We start from the raw sequence: 26,237 nt of genomic DNA, 5'->3' as shown, positions 1-26,237 counted from the left end.
TTTGAGTGTTGAGTGCAGCTCCCAATGAGTGCTGGCTGATGACTTTGTTAAAATCTCGAACGGGAACCCAACTATTTTCAATTTGTAAAACTGTGAGGAGAAGTTACTGCAGCACAATAGTGATGACAATAACCAATAGATATCTTTTATATTAAAACAAACTTTAATTCAATCACCACATTATCAACAATAGATTTACAGTTACTGTTGTTCCTAAGTAAAAGAAGAAACATTAACTAACTTTCTAAACCTGCCACTACATTCCAATTAAGCAAACGAGTATATATTAAATACCACTCTCATGAATAAAGTTAACAACCGGGGTGTTACTTGCTTTTCTTTGTGCAGAATCTGATAGAGTACCTTCCAGGACCAAACTGAAACACCACTGTTCAGATTAGAGTTCTAGGACCTGCTGATTCTTCTACAGACCTGGTTCCTTTGATTAACGACATCATCTGTACCCAAAGCATAAGGCATGCTTTTGTCTCTTCTTACAAGATGCCCCTTGACTTGTTTAGCTAGGGCCAAACACAATACCCCTCATGAATTATCTACACCCAAGGAGTCCTTCATACCTAAACAATATTCCATTAACTAGCTGTCTGTAAAAAAAAAAAAAGCAAATGGTTCTCGAGATCTATTCGTCGAACACTTCACCTGCAAATCAATAATTACCTCACTTTTTTGACACCTTAATCGCTGCTCTGGCACTCATACTATCTGAATCCATCTGAACCGATGTTTAATAACACTACTGCAAATATTATAGGAACTGACAATTTCTTGCATACGTCACATGTTGAAGCATCTGTTGAGGTGTTATTCATATGATCCTGTAGGAGTGGGGTGTGGTCAATTTTGACTCCTCATGCTTGTTTTAAATGGGATGGGATGGCCTCCCAAATAGGATCAGAGGCCTTACTGCACATTTTAACCCATGGTGATCGGGCCAGCGTCATTTTGAAAGGGGCCTCCCCTCCCATCAGGTCTTCACGAAAGTCAAGTGTCCAACTCCCACTCGAGACTTTTTAAAAAGTAAATTTAAGAGTTCCCAATCTACCTACACTGTAGTTCTTTGGGTTTGTGGGGGTGAGACCCACGCAGACAGGGGGAAGAATGTGCAAACTCCACACAAACAGTAACCCGGTACCATGAGGCAGCAGTGCTAACCACTGTGCCAACATGCCGCCCTCCATTCAATTGACTTAAGCACGTCATTCAGGCCGGAACACTCTGTGCAGTCCTGAGGGCGTGCTGCACTGTTAAATATATATCTTTCATATAAACTGAAGCTTCGTCTCCCTGTTCAGTTAATGATCCCATGGCATTATTGGACGAAGGGTAGGAAAGTTCTCCTGTCCTGGATAAGATTTATTCTTCAGCCAACTTCACCAAAATCAGATTACCTGATCATTATCACGTTGCTGCTTTATGGGATCCTGCTGTGTACAAATTGGCAGCCAAACTTCCTGTGTTGCAACAATGACCACACGTCAAATGTGCTTCATTGTCTGTAAAGAGCTCTGGGGCCTCCTGAGGCTGGGGAACGTGCTATAAAAGTGCAATCTTTTATTTTCCTGAGCACAGCATTCTTCTGCTGCAGTGCCAGTGGGTACTGGCTGGGCTGCTGGGCACTGGCTGGGCTGCTGGGCACTGGCTGGGCTGCTGGGCACTGGCTAGGCTGCTGGGCACTGGCTTGGCTGCTGGGCACTGGCTGGGCTGCTGGGCACTGGCTGGGCTGCTGGGCACTGGCTGGGCTGCTGGGCACTGGCTGGGCTGCTGGGCACTGGCTAGGCTGCTGGGCACTGGCTAGGCGGCTGGGCACTGGCTGGGCTGCTGGGCATTGGCTAGGCGGCTGGGCACTGGCTGGGCTGTTGGGCACTGGCTTGGCTGGTTTTATTACCAGAAAGTGCACTCAGGAACACATCCATTGCCCAGTAAGTTAGATGTGTGACGTAAGCCCAGTGAATCCGCTCACCCTGGCAAGACTGAGGCTGCAATCATTCTCTTTGGAGCAGGGAACAATAAGGAGAGATTTACGAGAGGCGTTCAGCTGTATGAGAGGTATTGATAGATTAGGCAATGATAAACCATGGCCGCTGCTGGAGGGTCACTATGTAGATTTTACGATTTTAGATCATTGAAAAATGAAGTGGGGGGGTTGGGGGGAGCAGGTAGATGAGAATATGTTTACACAGCGAGTTCCGATCGGGAAAGCACTGCCTGAAATGCCCTTGGAGCAAATTCAATCGTGACTTTGGAAAGGGAATTGGATAAATATTTGAAAAGGAAGAATTTACCTGGCTGCGTGGAAAGAACAGGAGAATGAATAAATCGTTCAAAGAGCCAGCACGGACACACAAGGCCGAATAGCTTCCTTTTACGCTGGAAGATCCCATTAACCTTTTAGGTAATCACTGGGGAGGGGAGGGTACCAAAAGTCTTGTACGAAAGTACCTGAAAAGGCAGCTGCAGACAGGAAGCATTTGGGTACACACCCATGATAGCCACAGGAATGTTCTCATTACACAGGATACGAGAGAGAGAGAGACCCTCCCATTGCACCAGATGGAGGCCATAGTGGATTTGGACATTTAGCCAACAAAACCTCAAGCGCATAGCGACCACTCCATTGGGCAGCTGGCCAAGTTTGACAAGAGCTCAAAGGCAATTTAATAAGGGAGCAACTTGGCAATAAGGGTAAATTATGAAGCTCGGCAGGCTGGTCTGCTCATCATGCATTGCTTCAGTTTGAACGGGGTTAAAGACACTTAATCAGACACACAGTTCACTATGACATGCGTGGACTCACTCAGACATGCATGACATTCTGACACGTGAGTGCTCACTTTGACACGGATGCTCAGATTGACACTTGGACGGTCACACTGATGCAATCATGCTGATGCGGTCACACGGACGCCCTCAACCTAACACATGCAGGCTCAATTAGACACGCAGATGTCCACTTTGACACTTGCTGAGTCACACAGCTCAGTGTGAGTGTGCATGTCAGAATAGGTTGCGTGCGGCACAATGAGTCCACATGTGTCAGAGTGAGCATGCCTATCTAAGTGAGTGTACGCATGCGTCTGCGTACATGTCCTAGTGTGAGTCACGCCTTCGAGCTGCTGCCCAATCTAGACCCTGCAGCGCCGTTACCTTCAGTGGACAAGAGTGGAACAGCAAGCAGTCCCCAAAGCCAGATGTACGTTCTGGAGTTCTCCAGGCGGAGAGAGTGGCGGAGGCCGGTGGAGATGGGCAGTGGGGGATTGGGATGTCATAAGAGAGGGTAGGGAGGCCCTGCAGTTACTGGACCATAAGTTTGGTGGGAACAGTAGGGGCGATGTCCAAAGTTAAATGGGGGCCACCTTTTCTCACCTGAGGCCTGAAGACGATTATTTTCAAGCTTCCTTTTTAAAAAAAAAAAAAATTCCAATTAAGGGGCAATTTAGTGAGACCAAATCATCTACTCTGTGCATCTTTTGGGTTGTCTGGGTGAGACCCACGCAGGCACGGGGCGAATGTGCAAACTTCTCACAGACAATGTCCCAGGGCTGGGACCGAACCCGGGTCCTCAGCGTCCTGAGGCAGCGGTGCTAACCACTGCGCCACAGTGATGCCCGGGGGCTTCCCTCAAAACCAGGAACTCCTCCCGTCAGCACAAAATTGAGTCTGGACAGGAAATGACCCTGAAGTGGTCAATAAATGGCATCAACTGGGAAAATAGCCCATGCACAGCCTCCTCTGCCCCAGGGTCAAAGCGCGGAGAGATGTGTGTGGACAGGAAGCAATGTAGAATGAGAATTCTGCATATCCCCTGCCTAAAAGCCCACCAATGTTGGAGTGCAAAATTTAAGCCTTTGCTTTAGATTCCATGATCTCCTATTTCTCTGCCCCCCTCTATCTCTGCCCCCACTCTCTCTCTGTCCCCTTTCTCTCTCCCTGTTTCCCCCCCTCTTTGTAACTCCCCTCTGGCCCTCACTCTGTTGCTCGCGTGCTCTCTGTTGCTTGCACGCTCTGTGTCACACTCCCACTTCCCCCCTCACTTTCCCCTCCTCTCTTTCCCCCCTCTCTTACACCCCTCTCTTTCCCCCCCTCTCTTTCCCCCCCATCTTCCCCCCTATCTTCCCCCCCTATCTTCCCCCCCTATCTTCCCCCCCTATCTTCCCCCCCTATCTTCCCCCCCTATCTTCCCCCCCCTATCTTCCCCCCCTATCTTCCCCCCCTATCTTCCCCCCTATCTTCCCCCCTATCTTCCCCCCTATCTTCCCCCCCTATCTTCCCCCCCTATTTTCCCCCCTTCTTTCCCCCCTCTCTTTTCCCCCTCTCTTTTCCCCCCTCTCTTTTCCCCCCTCTCTTTTCCCCCCTCTCTTTTCCCCCTCTCTTTTCCCCCTCTCTTTTCCCCCTCTCTTTTCCCCCTCTCTTTTCCCCCCTCTCTTTTCCCCCTCTCTTTTCCCCCCTCTCTTTTCCCCCCTCTCTTTTCCCCCCTCTCTTTTCCCCCCTCTCTTCCCCCCCTCTCTTTCCCCCCTCTCTTCCCCCCTCTCTTCCCCCCTCTCTTTCCCCCCTCTCTTCCCCCCCTCTCTTTCCCCCCCTCTCTTTCCCCCTCTCTTTCCCTCCTCTCTTTCCCCCCTCTCTTCCCCCCCTCTCTTTCCCCCCTCTCTTCCCCCTCTCTTCCCCCCTTCTCTTCCCCCCTTCTCTTCCCCCCTTCTCTTTTTCCCCCCTTCTCTTCCCCCCTTCTCTTTCCCCCCTTCTCTTTCCCCCCTTCTCTTTCCCCCCTTCTCTTTCCCCCCTTCTCTTTCCCCCCTTCTCTTCCCCCCCTCTCTTTCCCCCTTCTCTTTTCCCCCCTCTCTTTACCCCCCTCTCTTACCCCCCTCTCTTTACCCCCCTCTCTTTACCCCCCTCTCTTTACCCCCCTCTTTACCCCCCTCTCTTAACCCCCCTCTCTTTACCCCCCTCTCTTCCCCCCTCTCTTCCCCCCTCTCTTCCCCCCTTCTCTTTCCCCCCTTCTCTTTCCCCCCTTCTCTTTCCCCCCTTCTCTTTCCCCCCCTTCTCTTTCCCCCCTTCTCTTTCCCCCCTTCTCTTTTTCCCCCCTTCTCTTTTTCCCCCCTTCTCTTTTCCCCCCTCTCTTTTCCCCCCTCTCTTTTCCCCCCTCTCTTTTCCCCCCTCTCTTTACCCCCCTCTCTTTCCCCTGTTTGGTGCACAGCAGGATCCCACAATCGCCTGCCGCGTTCCTTACAACAGTGACCACTTTGATGTGTGAAGTGCTCTGGGATGACCTGAGGCTATGAAAGAAGAAGTACGGGATTTGCTCCTTCTCCTTGGACAGCCTCTGTGTTGACCAGACGGCGACGGTATCTCCGGAAGCAGCATGGACAGGCTTGAGCCACCAGCTGACTGCCTGTCTCAGTAGGCCGATCACAGATACTGCCTTCTCCCTTTTAGTTTTGAGCTGTTGAATGACCTTCACAAGTCACTAAATGCACCATGAGCACTGCCCCATATTCCCTTACCTGTCATGTGTTTGTGTGTGTTTTGTGTTCAAACAGCTGGGTGCCGCTAATGCAGAGCTAATGACGAAAACTAAGACACTGCTGCCCTTCACACAGGATGTTTACGCTGATTAAACATTGCCCTCGGTCCCTGGCCGCCCAGCCCTTTGACTCCCTTCCATTCAGTCTTGAGTAAATGACAGCAATGTGAGATTCAACCCCCCCCCCCCCCCCCCCCCCCCCCCCGCGCACTCCATGCCTTCTGCAAAGATGCTAAACCACTTTACAGCAACAGTGTTAAACCGCTTTGTTGCTAAGGTTACATGGATGAGCTGTAAAATGGTTATGCTCAGGGATTCCAGCGGTTCAGAAGCCCGGATACAAAATCCAGACAAGTATTTCCTGTTGAGATGTTTCCCCAGGAAAGGCCTCCATTCCCTCGCATCAATGGACACCGCCGAGCCCTCTGTCTCCCTCAATCAATATCAACCAATCTACTGCTTATTCAGCTTGCAGCATTCCAGATACAGACTGAATCCTGGCAGCCAGTCGATAGGGGCAGGGTTGCACCTTTACTGTTCACGCTCATATTTCTCAATCACAGCACGTCGCCAGGGGATGGAGTGAGTCTTGAATGGAGTGTAATCATAGAATCCCTACAGTACAGAAGAAGACCATTCAGCCCATCAAGTCTGCACCGGCGCTCTGAAAGAGCACCTTACCTAAGCAAACTCCCCCTTAACCCAGTAACCCAACTAACATTTTGGATACGAAGGGCAATTTATCATGGCCAGTCCACCTAACCTGTACACCTTTGGACTCTGGGAGGAAACCGGAGCACCCGGAGGAAACCCACACAGACAGGTGCAAACTCCACACAGCAGTCACCCGTGGCCGGGTCCCTGGCATTGTGATGCAGCCGTGCTAACCACTGTGCCACCATGCTGTCCAGATGCTACAGAAATTATAGGTAAGGAAGGCAGGTTCACTGTGTTAACGCTCATTTACAGGATGTGACCGTTGCTGCTCAGGAATACCCATCTCCAATTGCTCTTGAGAATGTGGTGGTTGGCCACCTTCCTGACCCGCTACATTCCTGGTGGTGTAGGTGCACCCAGTGTGTTAATCCGGCTTTGGCTTGACTATATCATGTCACCCACTTCTGAAGTGCCATAATTCGAATGAGGGGTGAAACTGAGTCTCTGATTGTCTTTACAGAAGAATAAAAGATCCCATGGTACCATTTAAAAGAAGAGCAGGGAAGTTCTTCCGTGTCCTGGACTGAAAAATATCGACCTAATATCACAAACTGATCATTGATCTCGTTGTTGCTTGTGGAATCGTGCTGTGCACAGTTTGGCTGGAGCATTGCCTACACTAAAACATGGACCCTGCTTTACATGTGCTCCATTGGTTGTAAAGCGGGTGGGGTTGCCTGAATTTGCCAAAGGCGTATTTAAATGTCAGTTGTGGTAAATGCAAGCCTTTTTTTATGAATGGAGAGATGGACTGGCCAAGCAGGCCCTCCAATTGAAGCAAATGGTGAGGACCTCCGCTTGTTTGTCAGGTTGTTGCGTCAATGAGGAAGGGGGATCGGAGAGCTTCCTTCAAGAGTCAGCGCTTACAGCGATTAAACACAACAAGGACTTACATTTAAATGTACCACTTTTTCCGGGCGGTGCGGTGGCACAATGGTTAGCACTGCTGCTTCACGGCGCTGAGGACCTGGGTTCAATCCCTGCCCCACGTCACTGACCGTGTGGAGTTTGCACATTCTCGCTGTGTCTGCATGGGTCTCACCCCCCACAACCCAAAGATGTGCAGGGCAAGTGGATTGGCCACTCTAAATTGCCCCTTAATTGGAAAACAAATTGGGTACTTTAAATTTAAAACAAAAGAACCACTATTTTGCTGTAGAGAAGATGGCCCCGCAGTGCGGTCGAAAGATTGGTGCTGGAACAAAGAAGTTGGACGTTAAGACGGGTGACCAAAAGCCTGGTCAAATGGATTGCTTTTAAAGAGTGTCACGAAGGAGTAGAGAGGTGAACAGGTTTTGGGAGGGATTTCCAAATCTTTGGACTGGACAGCTGAAGGCACAGCTGCCATTGGTGGAGCAACGAATGTATGGGATGCACAAGAGGACAGAATTGGAGGAACACAAAGGTTGTTGGTGGAAGGGAGTTATAGAGGCGAGTCCATTGAAGGAACTTGATAACAAGGATGAGCATTTTGAATTAAAGGCTTTGCCAGACCCAGGGACCATGGTAGGTGAGCAAGCGGAAGGGAGATGAGTGAACTGACTTACAGCATGTTAGGATATTTAAAGTAATAGATTAACTGAGGGTTTTGTGGAAGGTGGGTGGGTGGCTAGTCAAGAGGACATTGGAATAATGGAGTCTAGGGCAATGTTTCCTTTCAAATGCAATTTTTGAACGCAATAGGTTTTTTCAATGCATGCTTCCTTTAATATTTTTTGCATAGCTGTGTTTGCATATCAGTGAACATACAATAAGACCCAAGTGGTACCTTCCAGGACTGCACACATGCAACTTGGCAAGAACATTGGTGCAGCTTAGATAAGTATGGTTGAGGGTTTCAGCAGCAAATGAGTTGAGGTAGGATGAAGGTGGTATGGTTATGAGGTGAGAGTACATAGTCTTGAAGAAAATTTGTGATCAGAAACTCCAGTCGGGATAATGTAGGATACTGGGTTTTATTGTGGGTGAATTCTCTGGTCCCCCATCCGTGTGTTTCTTGGTGACGCACTGGTTGCTGGTGGCGGGATTTTCTACTCCCGCCGCTGTCAATGGGATTCGCATTTGAAGCCACCCCATGCCACCAGGAAACCTGTCGGGCGGGGTTGTGTTACCGGCAGGAACATCAAATTCCGGACTTTATTCCTTCGAGGGATGTGGGCGTCGCTGGCTTTCCTTGGAAGGTGGTGGTAAGTTGTCTTCTTGAACCACTGCAGTCCATGTGGTGCTGGTACACCCACAGTGCTGTTAGGGAGGGAGTTTGACCCAGCAACTGTGAAGGAACGGTGATATAGTTCCAAGTCAAGATATAGTGTGGCTCGGAGGGGAACTTGCAGGTGATGGTGTTCCTCTGTGTCTGTTGCCCTTCTAGGTGGCAGCCGTTGGGGTTTGAAAGATGCTGGCGAAGAAATCTTCGAGTTGTTGCAGTGCATCTTGTAGATGATACACACGGCTGCAACTGTGGGTCAGTAGTGGAGGGAATTAATATTTGTGGAAGGGCTCCCAATCAAGCGGGACAGTTTTGTGTTGGATTGTGTTGAACTTCTTGAGAATTGTTGGAACCGCACTCATCCAGGCAAGTGGAGAGTATTTCATCATACTCCTGACTTATACCTTGTAGATAGTGGACAGGCTTTGGGGAGCCAGGAGGTGAATCACTTGTCACATGAATCCCAGCCCTCTGACCTGCTCTTATAAGCCACAGAGTTTATATGGCCAGTCCAGTTCAGTTTCTGGTTAATAGTGACACCACTGAATATCAAGTGAAATTGGCTGGATTTTCTCTTGTTGAAGGGGGTCATTGCCTGGTGCTTGTATGGTGTGAATGTCACTTGCCACTGATGTCATGGAAATGTCACTTTAAAAAATGTTTGCCTGCTCGAGTGGCTGTAGTGATGTCAGAGTGTGGGTGGAGCTGAGCTCTGGCTCTGCTTTTAGTTTCGCTTTGAGAAAAAGCTTGGGCTTGTCTGTGTTTTTTGGTTTTGTTTTAGTGTTGGAGCTGAAGCCAGGCAAAGAAGGTGTAATTTTGATCTCTCTGCCATCTAAAGACTGTCTCTAGATCATTTGGTGAATTCGGAGTGATAACTGCTCTCAGTAGAGAATTTAAACCTGATGTGCTTCTGTAAAAAGGATTTTTGTCTCACGGATGTTAAAAGGAATGTTTAAGGAGTGTTGTATTCTTTGGGGGGGTGTATTTGAATTGATGGGTGTTAAGATGTTCACTATGTTTTAAAAAGGTTAACTGAGTTCATAGAATAAACATTGTTTTGCTTTAAAAATTACTTTTAAATTTCTGCTGCAGCACACCTGTAGAGTGGGCCGTGTGCTCCCCATACCACAATCTATTAAAAGTCGTGGGTCAGGTGATCTCCATGATATACTTTGAAGTTCTCTAAACCCTTGCCCATAACATCTATCAGCTCTAGCCTGAATGTTGCCCAGGTCCTGCTTCATGCAGACACGAGCTGCCTCAATATCTAAGGAGTGGTGAATGGTGCTGAACGTTGCATAATCATCAGCCAACATCCCCACTTCTGACCTTATGTTGAAGGGAAGGTCATTGATGAAGCAGCTGTAGATGGTTGAGCCGAGGGCACTACCTTGAGGAACTCCTACAGTGATGCCCTGAGATGGATTACACCGAATCACCAAATTTTTAGGTCACAGAGGTAAGCCTGTTTGACCTCCAACAACTACATCCTTCAGTTATGAACAGTGTGGTTTAGCCTCTCACAGTGGCCAGGCAGGGATTGGGATGTAGCTGGCCACGAAGAGATGGGGACAGACTCTAATATCTGCCAATATTGACTCTGCAGCATTTGGTTCAAGGGTGGTGTATCTAACTTCTATCTCTCTCTCCTTTTTATACCTTTCTAGGACTACCTTGGTTGTATCATTGATGCTTTGGATCTGCCTATCCGGCCTGAGCATGTCTCTGCTCTGTTTGGGAACATTGAGGACATCTATGAGTTTAACAGGTACAGGGAGCTGGCTTCACTTTCTGTTCTATGCTTTCACTTCTATGCTCATTGCTGGTCATTTTTTATACCTAGTTTCCCGCCCCCCCCCTACTTTCTTTTCCCCCTCACCAACACTCCTTCAATAACTTCCCGAGTCAATTCTTCTCTTTAACTTTTGGCTTTTCTCTCTGATGTTTAAGATTTAACTGAACTGTTCAAGAGGGAGTTTTGATAGAGGAAATGGGGACAAACTGTTTCCACTGATGTGATAGTCATTGACCAAACGAGACTGATTTAAGGTCATTGGCAAAGGCGGATGAGACTATTTCTTATCTGCTTGAAACGGCGATGGAAGCAAGTTCGATATTAACTCTCAAAATGTAAGTGGATAAGTACTTGAAGGGAAAAGAATTGCAGAGCTATGGGTAAAGAGATGGGGAGCGGGACTAATTGGATAAGTAGGGCCAGCACAGGCCCAATGGTCTGAATGGCCTCCTTGTACAATATGTTTCATTAATCTGTTATTGGTGGTGTTGGCTGAGGTGAAGAATTTTGGCTAGGGCAGCAGGAGTACTTGTGCTACATACAGGAGCTTGATCAATCCACCAAACTACTGAGACTCTCAATTTAACGTTCACTTTGAAGGACGTCACTCTATCAGTGCTGCACTCAGGTGCCTGTGGCTGAGACCTCCTGTCTCTGGAGTGGGATTTTCTGTTTCAGAAGTGAGAGAGCGCTGAGCCACGGCCGAACTTGAAGTCAAACATCACCAAGTTGCGATTGGGAGTTCACTGCCTGAAGGGGTTGTGGAAGCAGGTTCAACAGTGATTTTTGAAAGGGAATTGCAGGGCCCCGGGCAAAGGTCAAACATGTTGAGGCACAAGGGAATATGGCACGGTAAGATGGCATTGATTTTAATACAAGGAGTCTTACAGGTAAAATAGAAGAACTGAAGGCATTGATAACACATGAGAATATGATATTATTACTGTCAGAGAGACATGGGCCATGATCCAACGGCCTCACTGCACCCGAAAAGCAGCTCACCATGGTGCAGCCTGGCCAATAGAAGCTGGGAGACCCCACTCCCGGGATCTAAAACGATCTTGTATGTGCCCTATGCATTTCATCTGGGTGATGTAGGTATAGGAAGCAGGAAAAGGACTGTGAAATGATTAGCATTGAGAGGGAGGAGGTGTTAGTAGTTTTAGAGGCTTAAAGGTGGATGAATCTCCAGGCCCAGATGAAATGTATCCTAGACTCCTGTATGAGGCAAGAGAGGAGGTGCAGAGGCTCTGGTGTTAATTTTCAAATTCTCTCTGGCCGCAGGTGAGGTGCTGGAGGACAACTAACATGGTTCCATTATTTAATAAAGGAAGTAGAGAAAAAACAGGCAATAATTCTTAATCGCCATGAAGATACTACATGGGCCTCATCTTTTCCTTTCTTTCTTGCAATTGCAATCTTATACTTGGCTGGGATGTGGTAGCAATTCAAGGATTGGGATTGATTAAAAAAGGAAGTGAGAAATAATTTTAGCTTCACATTTACAGGAAATAGATTAAGAGTGTGCTCAAATATTGGCGGACATAGGGAAATTATTGGAAAAACGTTCTAAGGGACAGAACTAATCTTCACTTGGAGATGCAAGGATTAATTAAAGATAGTCAGCATGGCCTAATAAAGGGCAGATCATGTCTAACAAATTTGATTGAATTTTTTGAGAAGGGGACGAGGTGTATAGATCAGGGCAGTGCAGTTGATGTAGTATACACGGACTCTGGTAAGACTTTTGACGAGGTCCCGCACAGGAGACTGATCAAGAAGGTAAGAACCCATGAGATCCAGGACAATTTGGCAGATAGGATCCCAAATTGGCGTAGCGGCAGGAGGCAGAGGGTGATAGTTGAAGGTTGTTTTTGTGACTGGAAGCTTGTGACCATCGTGGCACTGCAGGGATATGTGCTAGGTTCCTTGCTGTTCATAGTGCACATTAATGATCTAGATGGGAATGTGGGAGTATGATCAGTAAGTTTGCAGGTGACACAAAAATTGGTGCCATGGTAAATGGTGAGAACAACCTTAGATTACAGGACGATGTAGATGGCTGCTCAGATAGGCAGAACGGTGACAAATAGCATTTAACCCTGAAAAGTGTGAGGTGCTTAATTTTGGGAGGACTAACGAGGCACTGGAATATACAAGAACAGTAGGACGCTAGGGAGTACAGAGGACCAGAGGGACCTTGGGGAACATGTCCATAGGTCCCTGAAGGCAGCAGGACATATAGATACGGTGGTAAAGAGGGCATATGAGATAATTGTCTTTATTAGGCCGAGACATATAATATAAGAGCAGGGAGGTTATGATGGAGCTGTGTAGAACGCTCAGTAGGCCACAGCTCGAGTACTGTGTGCAGTTCTGACCACCACACTATCGGAAGGATGAGATTGCACTAGAAATGGTGCAGCCGAGGCAACATCACCAGGGTGTTGCCTTGGCTGGAGCGACTCAGCTTTGAAGAGTGGCTGGTTAGGCTGGAGTTGTTTTCCTCAGAGCAGAGAAGGCTGGTGGAGGGGGAGGGGGTGATTGAGGTGTACAAAATGATGAAGGACAAAGGTAGGGTAGAAAGAAAGAAACTTTTCCCACGAGTAGAGTGGTCAATAACCAAGGGACATTGATTTATGGTAAAGGACAGGGGATTTGAGGAAAATTGTTTTCACCCAGAGGGTGGTGGGAATCTGGAACTCCCTGCCCGAAAGTGTGGTAAAGACGGGAACCCTCACAACTTTTAAGAATCATTTAGGTAAGCACATGAAATGCCATTGCATACACGGTTATAGACCAAGCGCTGGAAAGTGGGATTAGAATAGATAGGTGCTTGATGGCTGGCACAGACATGATGGGCCAAACGGCCCCTTTCTGTGCTGTAAAACTCTATGATTCTATGAGTGAGACTAATTAATAATACTTTGGAAGAGCCAGGATAGGCATGATGGCTGAATGGCATTCTGTGCTGTAAGGCTATTGATTTGCATGTCTCCTCAGGTAAGCATGTGGTGTAACCAGCCTCTCAAAGCTGGGCCTTGTTCCAACATTCAGCATGGGCTCTAGACTCATATCTGTGAAGACAAATATGCATTTGTTTTCACCCTAATCGAGAAGCTGAACTTCACACAGTTGTCATTGTACAGTATGTGAAATCACTCCCTTTCCCGCCTTCCGATTGCTCTAGATGCCACAAAGTTGTGTGTGCATTGCTTTCTGTGAAGCCTGATCACTGGGCTGGACACACCAATTGGCCAATCGTATCCATCAATAGACTGAGGAATAGAAGATGTCTGCTTTCTGTCTGCTGGGCAAAACCTTGCTGAAGTTCTGTGGTTGTACCTGCATCAGCTATTGCCTAATTCATTTGTATATGTACACAGCTATTTTGCATGTCCTGTCACAGTCTGATTAGAATCATCAGATGTGGATTTATTCTGGTTTGCATTGCCCGGACATTGTTTTTAACCTGAAAAGAATTGTGTTCAAGTGTTTATATTGCATACCCTGATGGTTCAATGTCAGATACGTAGACACTGGGTGGATCTGTTATATCCAGAGAAAATTTGTGTTAGACCGTGAGACACTGGATGGATTCCTGTTACATCCTGAGTGGATCCCTGTTAGATCCTGAGACACCGGGTGGATCCCTGTTAGATCCTGAGACACTGGGTGGATCCCTGTTACATCCTGAGACACTGGGTTTATCCCTGTTGGATCCTGAGGCACTGTGTGGATTCCTGTTACATCCGGAGACACTGGGTGGATCCCTGTTGGATCCTGAGACACTGGGTGGATCCCCGTTGGATCCTGAGGCACTGTGTGGATCCCTGTTACATCCTGAGACACTGGGTGGATCCCTGTTGGATCCTGAGACACTGGGTGGATCCCTGTTGGATCCTGAGACACTGGGTGGATCCCTGTTGGATCCTGAGACACTGGGTGGATCCCTGTTGGATCCTGAGACACTGGGTGGATCCTTGTTAGATCCTGAGACACTGGGTGGATCCCTGTTGGATCCTGACACTGGGTGGATCCTTGTTAGATCCAGAGACACTGGGTGGATCCCTGTTAAACACTGGACCAAAACCCCAATATTTTATTTAAATTGATAAGACTGTGTGGAAGAAATACCTCGCCCCAGGAGTGATTGCACAGAAAAATAAGGAGGTGGTATATTAAAACAAACTTTTTTACGAGCACAGTGTTAAAATATCTTTAACATCACACGAGGAAATAACTTACAATTTTCCCTTAACCATGCTAATCAGTATACTGATACAATAACCCATAGCTGCTATCTCTATTTCATAGAAATTTCATAGAATTTACAGTGCAGAAGGAGGACATTCGGCCCATCGAGTCTGCACCGGCTCTTGGAAAGAGCACCCTACCGAAGGTCAACACCTCCACCCTATCCCATAACCCATTAACCCCACCCAACACTAAGGGCAATTTTGGACACTAAGGGCTATTTATCATGGCCAATCTACCTAACCTGCACATCTTTGGACTGTGGGAGGAAACCGGAGCAGCCGGAGGAAACCCACGCACGCACTGGGAGGATGTGCAGTCTCCGCACAGACAGTGACCCAAGCCGGAATCGAACCTGGGACCCTGGAGCTGTGAAGCAATTGTGCTATCCACAATGCTACCGTGCTGCCCTTTCCGGCAGCCCACCCAGGGCAACACCCACAGTAGTCCCTGGGGGGGGTGCCAGGTGTGGGCAGCGGAGCATAACGCTGGCAAGGGCAGAGCCAACCGACAGCACCCCTGGCATCAGGGACTGCGCCAGAGGCCCCCACAGTTCCAGCCATCGTCAGGGCCAGGAGTGCGGGCGGAGAGGACATGCAGGGGCAGAGCCTGCAGTGCCAACGGCGGCCACTATGTAGCCCGGTGACCTGGTTGGGCATGGGGATGCGCACCATGCTAACATGTCGGCCTTGCACCCTCTGCAGACAACGGATATTGTAATTCAACCAGCGATGGTGGCCTTCCTGCTAGTCGCTGCAGCCCTGGGGATGCCCTGCGGCTCTACGAGCTGGCGCTGCTCGAGGAGGAGGAAGGTACAGCAGTGGAGCGTGCAGCAGTGGAGCGTGCCGCAGCGGAGCGTGCCGCAGTGGAGCCAGGGTGGAGTGCCGGCCCCTGAACAGGCCGAGGAGGAGGCGCTGCCTGAGACCTCGTTATGTATTAGCAGTGCCTGACATTCGAGGATCTGCCGGATCAGGCTTGCTGTTGAAGACTCAGGCTGAGCAGGGAGACAATGTGACATATTTACCAGATGATGGCACACCTGGTATGGGGGAAGCACACCCGCTCCTTGTGGCCATTAAGGTGAAGATCGATCTGAACCTTTATGCCATGTGGTCCTTCCAGGCACCGAGTTGGGACCTGCCTGGGATCTCACAGACCTCGGTGCACCCGCGCTGTCACGAAGGCCCTATATGCCCAGGCAACACAATACATTTATTGCAATGTGGACCGAGACACCAGGATGCCCGGGCAGCGGGATTCACCACCATCGAGGGGTTGCCCAGGGTCTAGGGGCTGATCGACGGGATGTGTGTCCCCCTACGAGCCCCTGCACAAACTAAAAGGGGTGCCACTCGAACGTGCAGCTGATATGTGACCATCACCTTCGCATCATTCACGTCTGTCTCTGGGGCAGTATGCATGCCTTCATCCTGACAACACTCTGATTCCTGACATGTTCGAGACCCCCACCCCCGGAGGGGTTGGCTCTTGGGTGAAAGGTTGTCCACTGCGGTCGTGGCTGATGACACCTATCTGGAGGCCACAGACCGAAACTGAGACCCGCTAAAATGCCGCCCATACAGCAACCAGGAGTGTGATCGAGCGGTGCTTCAACCTCCTGAAGATGCATTTCAGGTGCCTGGATCGTTTTGAAGGGACCCTCCAGATGATGGCGAGAGGGTCGCCCTCATCGTGGTGGCCTGCTGCGTCCTCCACAACATCGCGCAGCAGAGGGGTGATGAGGAGGGGGAGGGAGGGTGGTGGACAGGCCACCCAACATCCTCCCATTCCCCCCCCCCCCCCCCCCCCCCCCCTCTCTGACCGGCCCAGACCACCCTACCCTCACAATCGTCTGACAGAGCACCGAGACTGGTTGTAACAATGTGAACAGTTTGGGCACGTTTGTGCCCGTGCCAACTTAACTAATGTCTAACCTTCTGGCGTTACAGCCCCTAATGCTACGTCCTGGTGGTTTCCAGATGGGGCAGCAGGGGTGGAGGCAGCCTGCTCTGATTCCCACCCTATGGCCTTGCTCCCCGTTGGCAGGGGTCTTGAAGCTGCTGCTTGGCCATCCCAGGTGTCGTGGCCGCCCTGTCCTCGGACACTGGGTGGATACCATGTTAGATCCTGAGACACTGGCTGGACCTGTGTTACATGCTTGGACACTGGATGTATCCATGTTCGATCCTGGGACACTCGTTGGTTCAGTGTTAGATCTATGGCACCAGCCACAATAATTACCGTCACCTTCACTCAATTCCATAAGCCACCTGCTCACTGCCCATTGTCACCACTCTCTTCACCCCCATCAGATTACCAAGCCACAGAGGGAGAGTTGCCTCGCTGAACTTTGTGGTCGTGGCTAGAGCACATTTCACAATCGGTAGTTGTACAATCTTCCCTGTTGTTTGCTACTAATTGTAATCTTTTGATATGTGTTTTTTGTCAACTGGTCTCACTATTGTATATTAATATTTTGCCTTCAGATAGGACTTTATTCCCTTCTCGAGGTGAGTTGAGTACATGATGTGGAATTTTCCTCATCTTGTTTTTTCCCCCCCCCCCGTCCTGCACCCCACAGCGTTGTGTATCTGCATGTGTGGGTCAGTATGTGTGTGGTTGCATGTGACCATGTCTCTCTCTCTCTGCATGTCTAATGGAGCATTGCAGCCTCAGCATTTGCCCCACTCCCACACCTGATCACCTCCCTCATTTCCTTGGTGTGCCCTGAAGCAAGTGAAAGAATAAAAAAAGAATGCCGGTTTGAGTGGTAGACTGGATTCTCTGGCTTTTATTTGGGAAGGGATGTGACGAGCAGCATTGGAATCGCCTACAGGACTGACCGGCTTGGCAGTGGGGGCTTTTGGAGCGAGTGCCTGATTGGCTTTTGCATCCCCAAAGTCTCAGAATTCCCATTTTTGTGTTTAATTTCCTCTGTGGCCTCACCCCTCCATCTCTCTGTGGACCTTCTCCAGCCCTACAAACCTCCCAAGAGCTCTACGTTACCCTGACGCTCACTCTCCTCACACTAACCTGGGCAGCTGTCTGGTCAGCTATAGAGCTGAAATGAGCCAAGACAATGGGTGGACTTTCTGCTCCGCCCACTGCCGGAATGTCCAGTCCCGCCCAAACCCAATGGATTTTTGGCTTCATTGGGGCTGGGAAATCTCAGCCAGCGTAATGATTGGTTGAAAATGTTTTGATGTGTTATTGCCTGATCTTCATTTTCCTTCTCCACCTCTCTCTCTCTCTCTCTCTTCCCCTATCCGTTGAAATGGATGGTCACAGTATACTGGTGCACGGCGGGATAGACAGCCGCTGTGGGCTGCCAGACACCAGAGGAAACGGGTAGATTTTGAGTGTGTGAGAATGTAAAATGGGCGATAGCAACCTCAATGGAAATAAAGTTGTGCAGAGCCGTGAATCTGGCTATTGAGTCACTGTCACTTGTTTTACATTTTTTGCAACAAAGTCATTTGGTCTCTGATGTTCTCAGCTGAAATGGATGCAAATAGTTTGGTATGCAAGCTGCAAATATATTCATCTAGATCATCATCTCCTTTTCACTTCCTTCTAGGCAAATGTATGCGAACTCATTGTTGTATTTAGCTGTGACGTGGACATTTATCTTGATGTTTTATTGACTAATATTTACCTTCCTCCTCTCCCCCTCCTTTCCTCCATTCCCCCATTTTGTCCTTCCTTTTGTCTTCCTCTTGCTTTATCTAACTACTTTATTTCTCTGCTTTCTCTCCCCATCTCCTGCTGCCCCTCATCTGCCTCGCCCTCTGTCTTCTATCTCTCTCTCTCTCCCTATTTCTCCCTGTACTGCCCGCTTCCCATCTCTCACTTTTCTGTTGTTTCACGCACCATTTCTATCTTGTTCTTTTGTTTCCTCAACACTCTCATTTCTTTCCATCTCCCTCCTCTCTCCTTCCCTCGCTCTCTGTCACTGCCTCCATGTGCTCCCTCGTCTTTTCATCTCTTTCTCCCATCCCTTACCCAAACTTTTCTGCCGTTCTCCCTGCTACTCTCATCTTCATTATCACCGTCTCTCTCTTTCCCCCCCCCCCCCATTTCCCTCCTCCTATGTGTCTCCTGCTCTGTCCCGTGTCTCTCCACTTTACCTCCTTTGTCTTTCTCTCTCTCTCTCTCTCTCTCTCTCTCTCACACCCTCCCTCCTCTTCTCTCCTCCTGTCTCTCCTCTCTCCCTCCCTCCCTTGCTCCTCACTCCCACCCTCCTCTCTCCCTCCCCTCCCTCCCTCCCTCCCTCCCTCCCTCCCTCCCTCCCTCCCCTCCCTCCCTCCCCTCCCTCCCTCCCCTCCCTCCCTCCATCTCTCCCCGCCCCCTCCCTCTCTCTCTCACCCCCTCCCTCCCTCTCTCACCCCCTCCCTCCCTCTCTCACCCCCTCCCTCCCTCTCTCACCCCCTCCCTCCCTCTCTCACCCCCTCCCTCCCTCTCTCACCCCCCTCCCTCCCTCTCTCACCCCCTCCCTCCCTCTCTCACCCCCTCCCTCCCTCTCTCACCCCCCTCCCTCCCTCTCTCACCCCCTCCCTCCCTCTCTCACCCCCTCCCTCCCTCTCTCACCCCCTCCCTCCCTCTCTCACTCCCTCTCTCACCCCCTCCCTCCCCCTCTCTCCCCCTCCCCCTCTCTCCCCCTCTTTCTCCCCCCTCCCCTCCTCTCTCACTTCCCTTCCCTCTCTTGCACCCCTCCCCCTCTCTCCCCTCCCTTTCTCACACAATTCCCTCTCTCTCTCCCCCTCTCTTTATCTCTCTCTCCTGTGTCTCCCTCTCTCTTTCTTGCCCTTTCTGACCTATCCCACATTTTTCACCCTCTCTCTTCACAGTGACTTGCTGCAAGACCTTGATCGCTGTCATCATGACCCTGTTGCCATTGCGAGATGCTTTGTGGACAAGGTGGGTCACGTTTTAGCACACATTCTGAATCCAAACCAACTTTTACTCCTTTTTAAAAAAAAATGGATTTTATTACAAATATGTATCAAAACAGGTGACAGCAAATAAATACCCTGGGAAACATACTTCCCAGCAATCGCCTATACAGGCTGTACAAATTTCTCCCCTCCCCTTGCGACGAATAGCCGCTAAACACGGTCACAAAACATCCCCCACCTTTTCTCAAACCCCCATAACTCATACTTTATCTTCTCTAACCGCAGGAAGTCAGGTCACCTAACCACTTCGCTACCCCCGGTAGTGATGCCCACCGCCACTCCAGTAAAATGCACCGCCGTGCAATCAGAGAGGCGAAGGCCACGACATCGGCCGTCCTCCTCTCCATGAGCTCCGGCTTCTCTGAAACCCCAAATATCACCATTAAAGGGTCCGGGTCCACCTCCTCCTCCACTATCCTGGCTAAGACCGCAAACACTCGCGCCCAGAGTCTTCACAATTTCTCACAACCCCAAAAGATGTGCATGTGATTCGCCGGCCCCCCGCCCACACCTCTGACACTCGCCTACTACCCGCTGAAAGAACCCACTCATTCTCACCCGAGTTATATGCACCCTATGCACCACCTTAAACTGTACCCGGCTCATTCTTGCCCAAGAGGAGGTCCCGTTGACCCTACGTAGTGCTTCACTTCACACTGCCCAGTTGATCTCCCCTCCCAACTCCCCTTCACATTTTTCCTTGATCTTCACCACCCACGCACCTCCTGCTCTCCCAGCCACTTATGTATATATATCCCCAATTCTTCCCTCCCCTTCCACATCCGGAAGCAGCAGTCACTCCAGCAGGGTGTATCCCAACAACCAGCGAGCCCCCTCCAGACCTTTCACACAAAGTCCCTAACCTGCAGTACCCTGAACTCACTCCCCCTCGGCACCTCTACCCTCTCCCTTAGCTCTTCCAGACTGGCGAACCCTTCCCTCAGATACAGGTCCTTCACCTTGACCAGCCCCACTTCCCTCCACCTCCTGTATACACTATCCATCCCCTGGCTCAAACCCATGATTCTTGCACAGTGGCGTCAACAGCACCAACATTTACTCCTGACAGTGAGGTAAATCCAGGATTGGTGAGTGAGGTGACCTCCTATCTGGTGGAAGCTGGGTGTCTGCAGTTTTGCTTGATATTCTTGTTACACACGGAGCATGCTCCAGTGAAGGCAGACTGCAGAAGGGTGTATGCAGTGGGGCTAAGGGGCTCCACCGCTCTTATTCTGGGCTGGTTTTGGGACAGTATCTGCCTAAGCAGCCTGGTGTCATGCGGAGCACGCAGAGCCTGGTAGAGACTGTTTTACTGGATGCTTCCCATCCACAGTGGGAAAGTTAGTCACAGAGTAAAGCTCCCTCTACAATGTCCCATCAAGCACCCCCAGGACAGGTACAGCATGGTGTTAGATACAGAGTAAAGCTCCCTCTACAGTGTCACATCAAGCACCCCCAGGACAGGTACAGTACGGTGTTAGATACAGAGTAAAGCTCTCTCTACAGTGTCCCATCAAGCACTCCCAGGGAAGATACAGCACGGTGTTAGATACAGAGTAAAACTCTCTCTACAGTGTCCCATCAAACACTCCCAGGGAAGATACAGCATGGGGTTAGAGACGGAGTAAAGCTCCCTCTTTACTGTCCCATCAAATACTTCAAGGGCAAGTACAGTACGTGGTTAGAAACAGAGTAAAACTCTTTCTACACTGGCCTTTCAAAGACCCCAGGCCTGTGGCAGCTTAGGGTACAAAGTAAAGCTCCCTCTACACTGTCTCATCAAATATCCCAGGGCAGGTACAGCACAGGGTTAAATTCAGAATAAAGCTCCCAATACGCTGTCCCATTGAACTCTCTAAGGGCGGGTAAAGCATGGGGGTATAAAGAGAGCAAATATCCCTCTACGCTGGTCCATCAAACACACTCGGCAGATGCAGCATCACCATCACAAATGTCAACAAACTTGTAGCCAGGTAGATGTTGTGTTCCCAACACATTTTTTGCTCAAATTGATTAGCATTAATTTAAAATGTGACTGGGTTCAAGCAATGTGGAGGTTGTGGACTATTTAAATACAGGGGCTAACCTATACAGCAGGGTGATCATCATATCTCATGGTAACTCCGTGAACATAGCAAGTCACTTTCTTTTCTTACCCTAATGTATGATGTATAAATCTGGAGCCTAATCCCCAGTGAATCAGTGGGTAAATAAGTTTCACATCAGCTGAATTGACATAGATTTTTGTGATCAATCCAGGCTGTGCTGGTACTTGGAAAGATCTAGAAGGACGACAGCAGGAAGAGCAATCAATTTTCCATCAACCATTGAATGGCAACCAAGTTAGACAGAAGGGGAACAAGCAGAACCATCGATATTTAAGAGCATAGAGGTTTTTAGACGCTCAAGTTCATTTTCTACAACCCTGATGATCAACTGATACAATGATAACGGAGTTGTTCAGTAATCATATCAGTCAATCTCTATGAATTAGAGTACAATAGACCCAGACATGAAGTGAGGAACATCCCTGTGGTAGAGAGCTTTGGGGAACACAGGACCAAGGTCACCAGTTTGTCTGCTACACTCACCACATGGCAGGTTTTCCCTTATTGGCTCAGAGCTTTCATTCTCTTTTTTTTTTGCTTCTCAAGAGAGATTGAGTGGCTGGCTTGGTGAGTGGTTGGGGGGGGGGGGGGGGGGGGGGGGGGGGAAGTGTTTTGATGCGAACACCATAGAATGGGCTGGCCTAGGGCAGTACGGTGGTGCAGTGGTGAGCACTGCAGCCTCACGGTGGCGAGGACCCTGGTTCAATCCTGGCCCGGTAACTGGCCGTGTGGAGTTTGCACATTCTCCCCGTGTTTGTGTGAGTTTTGCTCCACAGGGGAGGGGAGGTGGACTGGCCACGCTAAATTGCCCCTTTAATTGGAAAAAAAGGAATTGGGAACTCTAAATTAAAAAAAAAAAGAATGGGCCAGCTTGGTGGAGCAGCTTGTCTTTTTCTGTCTGGAAATGTTGTGTATTTATACATTCCCATGTTTCAAATTAATCTTTCACTGAATTCCCAAATGTCATTTTCTGAGAGAATGCTGTCTAATGGTCCTCATGTTGGTCTGAGGAGCTCCTTGATCAGAGTCTGGGCTCCTGGACCTGTGCATGTTTGGATGTCGAGTAAGAGCGGGTTTCAAGTCGACTCTGGCCTCTTTCCTGTGGCCATTCATCGCCTCATATAGAGAGTGAGCCAGCTCTCACCTTGGCCATGGGTGAGTTGGGTAAATAGGGATGTCAGGTGGCGGTCACCTGTTGAGATTCTGTAAAGTTCACTCACCCAGTCAAGTCACAGAAACTTTTGTTCACTCTTGCAGAGTCAGGATTTTGACATCTACACTCAATACTGTACCAACTATCCCAAGTAAGTAATCTGTTCAAATGATCATTTTTGTTTGCTTATTTTAGCATTGCACATACTGGGGTAAAATACATGGGGTATCATTGATCAGTTGCTCCCCTCTTCTGTACACAAAGGCAAGCCATGCTCACCATTAATGACGGCAGTGGGTAACCTAGCCCAGTGTGTGGGCCTCATGAGTGACCCTCCTTCATCTCAGTGGACCGCAAGATTGAAATCAGACTTGTTCACTAACCATGACCCTATGAATAAGATTAAATACATTTAATACACGCCAAATATTACATAACGAGTTATGGAAAATGCTTAATCATTTATATATTAATAGAACTATCAACTTCACATGATAAAAACAAAATAAAACAAAATGCACTTTGGATGCAGCGGGTGTCGAGTCTCACAGTCAATGCTTTTTAAAATAAATTTAGAGTACCCAATTCATTTTTTCAATTAAGGGGCCATTTAGCATGGCCAATCCAACTACCCTGCACATCTTTGGGTTGTGGGGGTGAAACCCACGCAGACACACGGAGAATGAGCAAACTCCACACTGACAGAGCCGGGATCGAACCTGGGACTTCAGTGCCGTGAGGCAGCAGTGCTAACCACTGCGCTCTCACAGTCAATGTTGTGGTCAATCAGCACATACCTCACTTCACTTGCCCTTGCTTTACATGCGAATCACTCCAGTCATTCCAGTGGGAAAAAAATAAGCGGACAGAAATCAGCGGAACGTGGCGACCCTGTGCTTGGGCGACAATCAACAGAATGTCTCATGGGCTGTACTCGGAACCCAAATGGGCCACATGTGGCCCCTGGGTCCAAGTTTCCCACCACTGAGGAACGGTGTCCAGGACGGCTCACAACACAGCCACTCTATAATTGACCCAACAGGTCTGTTTGAGTTGATGTCCACGGAAAATTGCCTTTGAATATCAGCCTTGGTTCAATAGCAGCACCCTTGCCTCGGAGTTAGAAGGTGGTGGGTTCAAGTCCCACTCCAGATACTCCAGAGAAGCTGGAATTGTCCTCCTTCAAGCAGGGAAGGTGAAGGGAAGATTTAATAGGTACATTGGTATTAGGAGCAGAAGTAGGCAATTCAGCCCTTCGAGCCTGCTCCGCCATTCAATCAGATCATGGCTGATCTCTTCCTAGTCCCTGCCTGTTCCCTATATCCCTTTAACCCATTTTTTTTCCATTAATATATCTATCTCCTTCTTGAAAACATTTAATGATTCTGACTTCACCGCATTATGGGGCAGCGTGTTCCACAATTTCACCACCCTCTGCGCGAAGTAGTTCCTCCTTATCTCAGTTTTAAATCTACCACCTCTCAACCTATATCTGTGACCTCTCACTCTAGATTGCCCTACAAGGGGACCATTTGGTCTATATTTACTTTATCCCTCCCTCTTAGTATTTTATACACTTTGATCCCATCCCCTCATTTTTCTAAACTCCAGTGGATATAAGCCCAAATTGCTCAATCTTTCCTCATACATGAGCCCTGTCATCCCTGGAATCAATCTGGTGAACCTCCTCTGAGCTGCTTCCATTGCCACCACATTCTTCCTCAAATACGGAGACCAAAACCTGGACATACTACTCCAGATGTGGTCTCACCAACACCAGCAATTGCAACAACACTTCTCCACTTCTATAAACGCTGACGTTCCATTTGCCATTTTTATTACATGCTGTACCCGCACATCGACTTTTGCTGATTCATGAACAAAATACACCCAGATCCCTCTGCTCAACACATTTTGAACACTGGGGACATAAAAGGTTCAAGGAAGCAAAAATTGTTTCCCCTGGCAGCAGGGTCAGTAAACAAAGGACACCACTGAAAACCAAGGCAAGATCAGGAGATTTATTTCTAACGTGTGGCGTTATGATCTGGAATGCGCTGCCTCAAAGGGCAGTGAAAGGAAGTTTAATGGTAACTGTCGAAAGCAAATTGGATAAATACTTGGGCATGGTGAGCTGAATTGTTGTATGATTCGCACTACGCTCCATTTGATTTCATCTTCCCATTTCACCAGTCTGTCTGTGTCCTCCTGACCTCTGCTGCTGCCCTCTTCACTATTCACTCCGTTTTTCCTCAATTGAAGCATCTCTTTCTGTCTCCCTTTGACATCACACAGCTCTGTGGCGGCGCTGACCGAATGCATGAGGAACAAGATCCTGGCCAAATTCTTCAGGGAGCGCCAGTCAACTCTGAAGCGCTACCTCCCACTGGGTTCCTACCTGCTGAAACCAGTTCAGAGGATCCTCAAGTACCATCTCCTGCTGCAGGTAAAACAGCCACGCCCAGGCAGACATAGGACAAAGAGGTCAAACCCCATCATGTCAGTTACATCAGGCTATTATATCAGGCTATCTCTGGGAGAGATATCATGGAACTCAGTGTACCTGCTGATGAAGGTATTGCAAGCCCATGTCTCTGTGTTTGTGTAAATATTCCAAGTTTATACCTGGATAGTACCTGTTCAATTTATTCTCTTACGTCAAGCCCTGACTTAGAGGTCGCATCCTCACCTCTGAATCGGAAGGTCATGGCTTCCAGCCCCACTCCTGAGATTTGAACATGTAATTCAGACAGAGACTTCCCATTGCAGTACTGAGGGAGGGCTACACTAACAGAGGTACCTTCTGTCAGATGAGATGTTAAATTAATGATCCTCTGTCCTTTTGCTTGGGCGTAAATTACTCTTAAGAGTGTAGGTTGTCTGCTGTCCTGGGTAATATTTCTCCCTCAGCTAAAACAGATCATCACAAATGTGCTGGGACACTTCCTACTTTACAGCAGTAATACGGACGGAATTTTCCGGCCATTTACTGGCGGCAGGATTCTCTAGTCCCTCCGACAGTGTACCCCCCCCCCCCCCCCCTACAGGTTTCCCGGCGGTGTGGGGTGGCTTTAATGAGAATTCCCATTGAGAGTGATGGGAGCAGAAAAATGTTTCTAAAAGATAGTCATTGGCTTTAAAATGTATTGGTTTAAAAATTTCCAGATAGATTCTTCTGAAATCCTGGCTTTCCTTATCTCACTTCAAGTGTCCATTCATCATGTGTAGGGGATATTTAACCGGGTGAGGTTCACACAGGATCCCAAGATCCTCCACCTCCGTCCCCCCAACTCCAATTTCCCCACAGCTGGTTTTCCATCGGGAGCCTCCGGGTATCAATCAGAATGGGGAACCATTTTCCCTCTTTTCCTCCCTTTTCTCTGGGATGCCAGTGCTATTTTCGGGATCAGTTTGAAACTGGGTTCACTCTACATAAGGCAACAAGAACGCAGTGGTTCAGCCAATCCAATTAATCCCCTGTCCACCACACAACTTTGAAAATTTGAATTT

The 26,237-nt window shown here is 48.8% G+C and overlaps 1 protein-coding gene across 12 annotated transcripts in view; it reads left to right on the top strand.

The window, feature by feature from the left end:
- Positions 1 to 26,237, top strand: part of LOC119956761 (pleckstrin homology domain-containing family G member 3-like) — a 299,355-nt gene that overhangs the window by 220,194 nt on the left and 52,924 nt on the right. For 10 of the 12 annotated variants that reach the window (XM_038784155.1, XM_038784182.1, XM_038784145.1 and 7 more), the window contains 4 exons: positions 10,127 to 10,227; positions 19,359 to 19,428; positions 22,832 to 22,878; positions 25,023 to 25,173. In XM_038784155.1, the coding sequence (XP_038640083.1) occupies positions 10,127 to 10,227; positions 19,359 to 19,428; positions 22,832 to 22,878; positions 25,023 to 25,173 (369 nt within the window). Of the gene's footprint in view, positions 1 to 6,341; positions 6,466 to 6,956; positions 7,038 to 10,126; positions 10,228 to 19,358; positions 19,429 to 22,831; positions 22,879 to 25,022; positions 25,174 to 26,237 lie in introns of those variants that run through there. The other 2 variants (XM_038784230.1, XM_038784222.1) reach the window with 2 other exon arrangements.

Source organism: Scyliorhinus canicula, chromosome 2 (genome assembly GCF_902713615.1).
Source record: "Scyliorhinus canicula chromosome 2, sScyCan1.1, whole genome shotgun sequence".
Lineage (NCBI taxonomy): Eukaryota > Metazoa > Chordata > Chondrichthyes > Carcharhiniformes > Scyliorhinidae > Scyliorhinus > Scyliorhinus canicula.
Note: the sequence above shows the minus strand (reverse complement) of the source record. Positions and strands in the feature narration are given on the sequence as shown.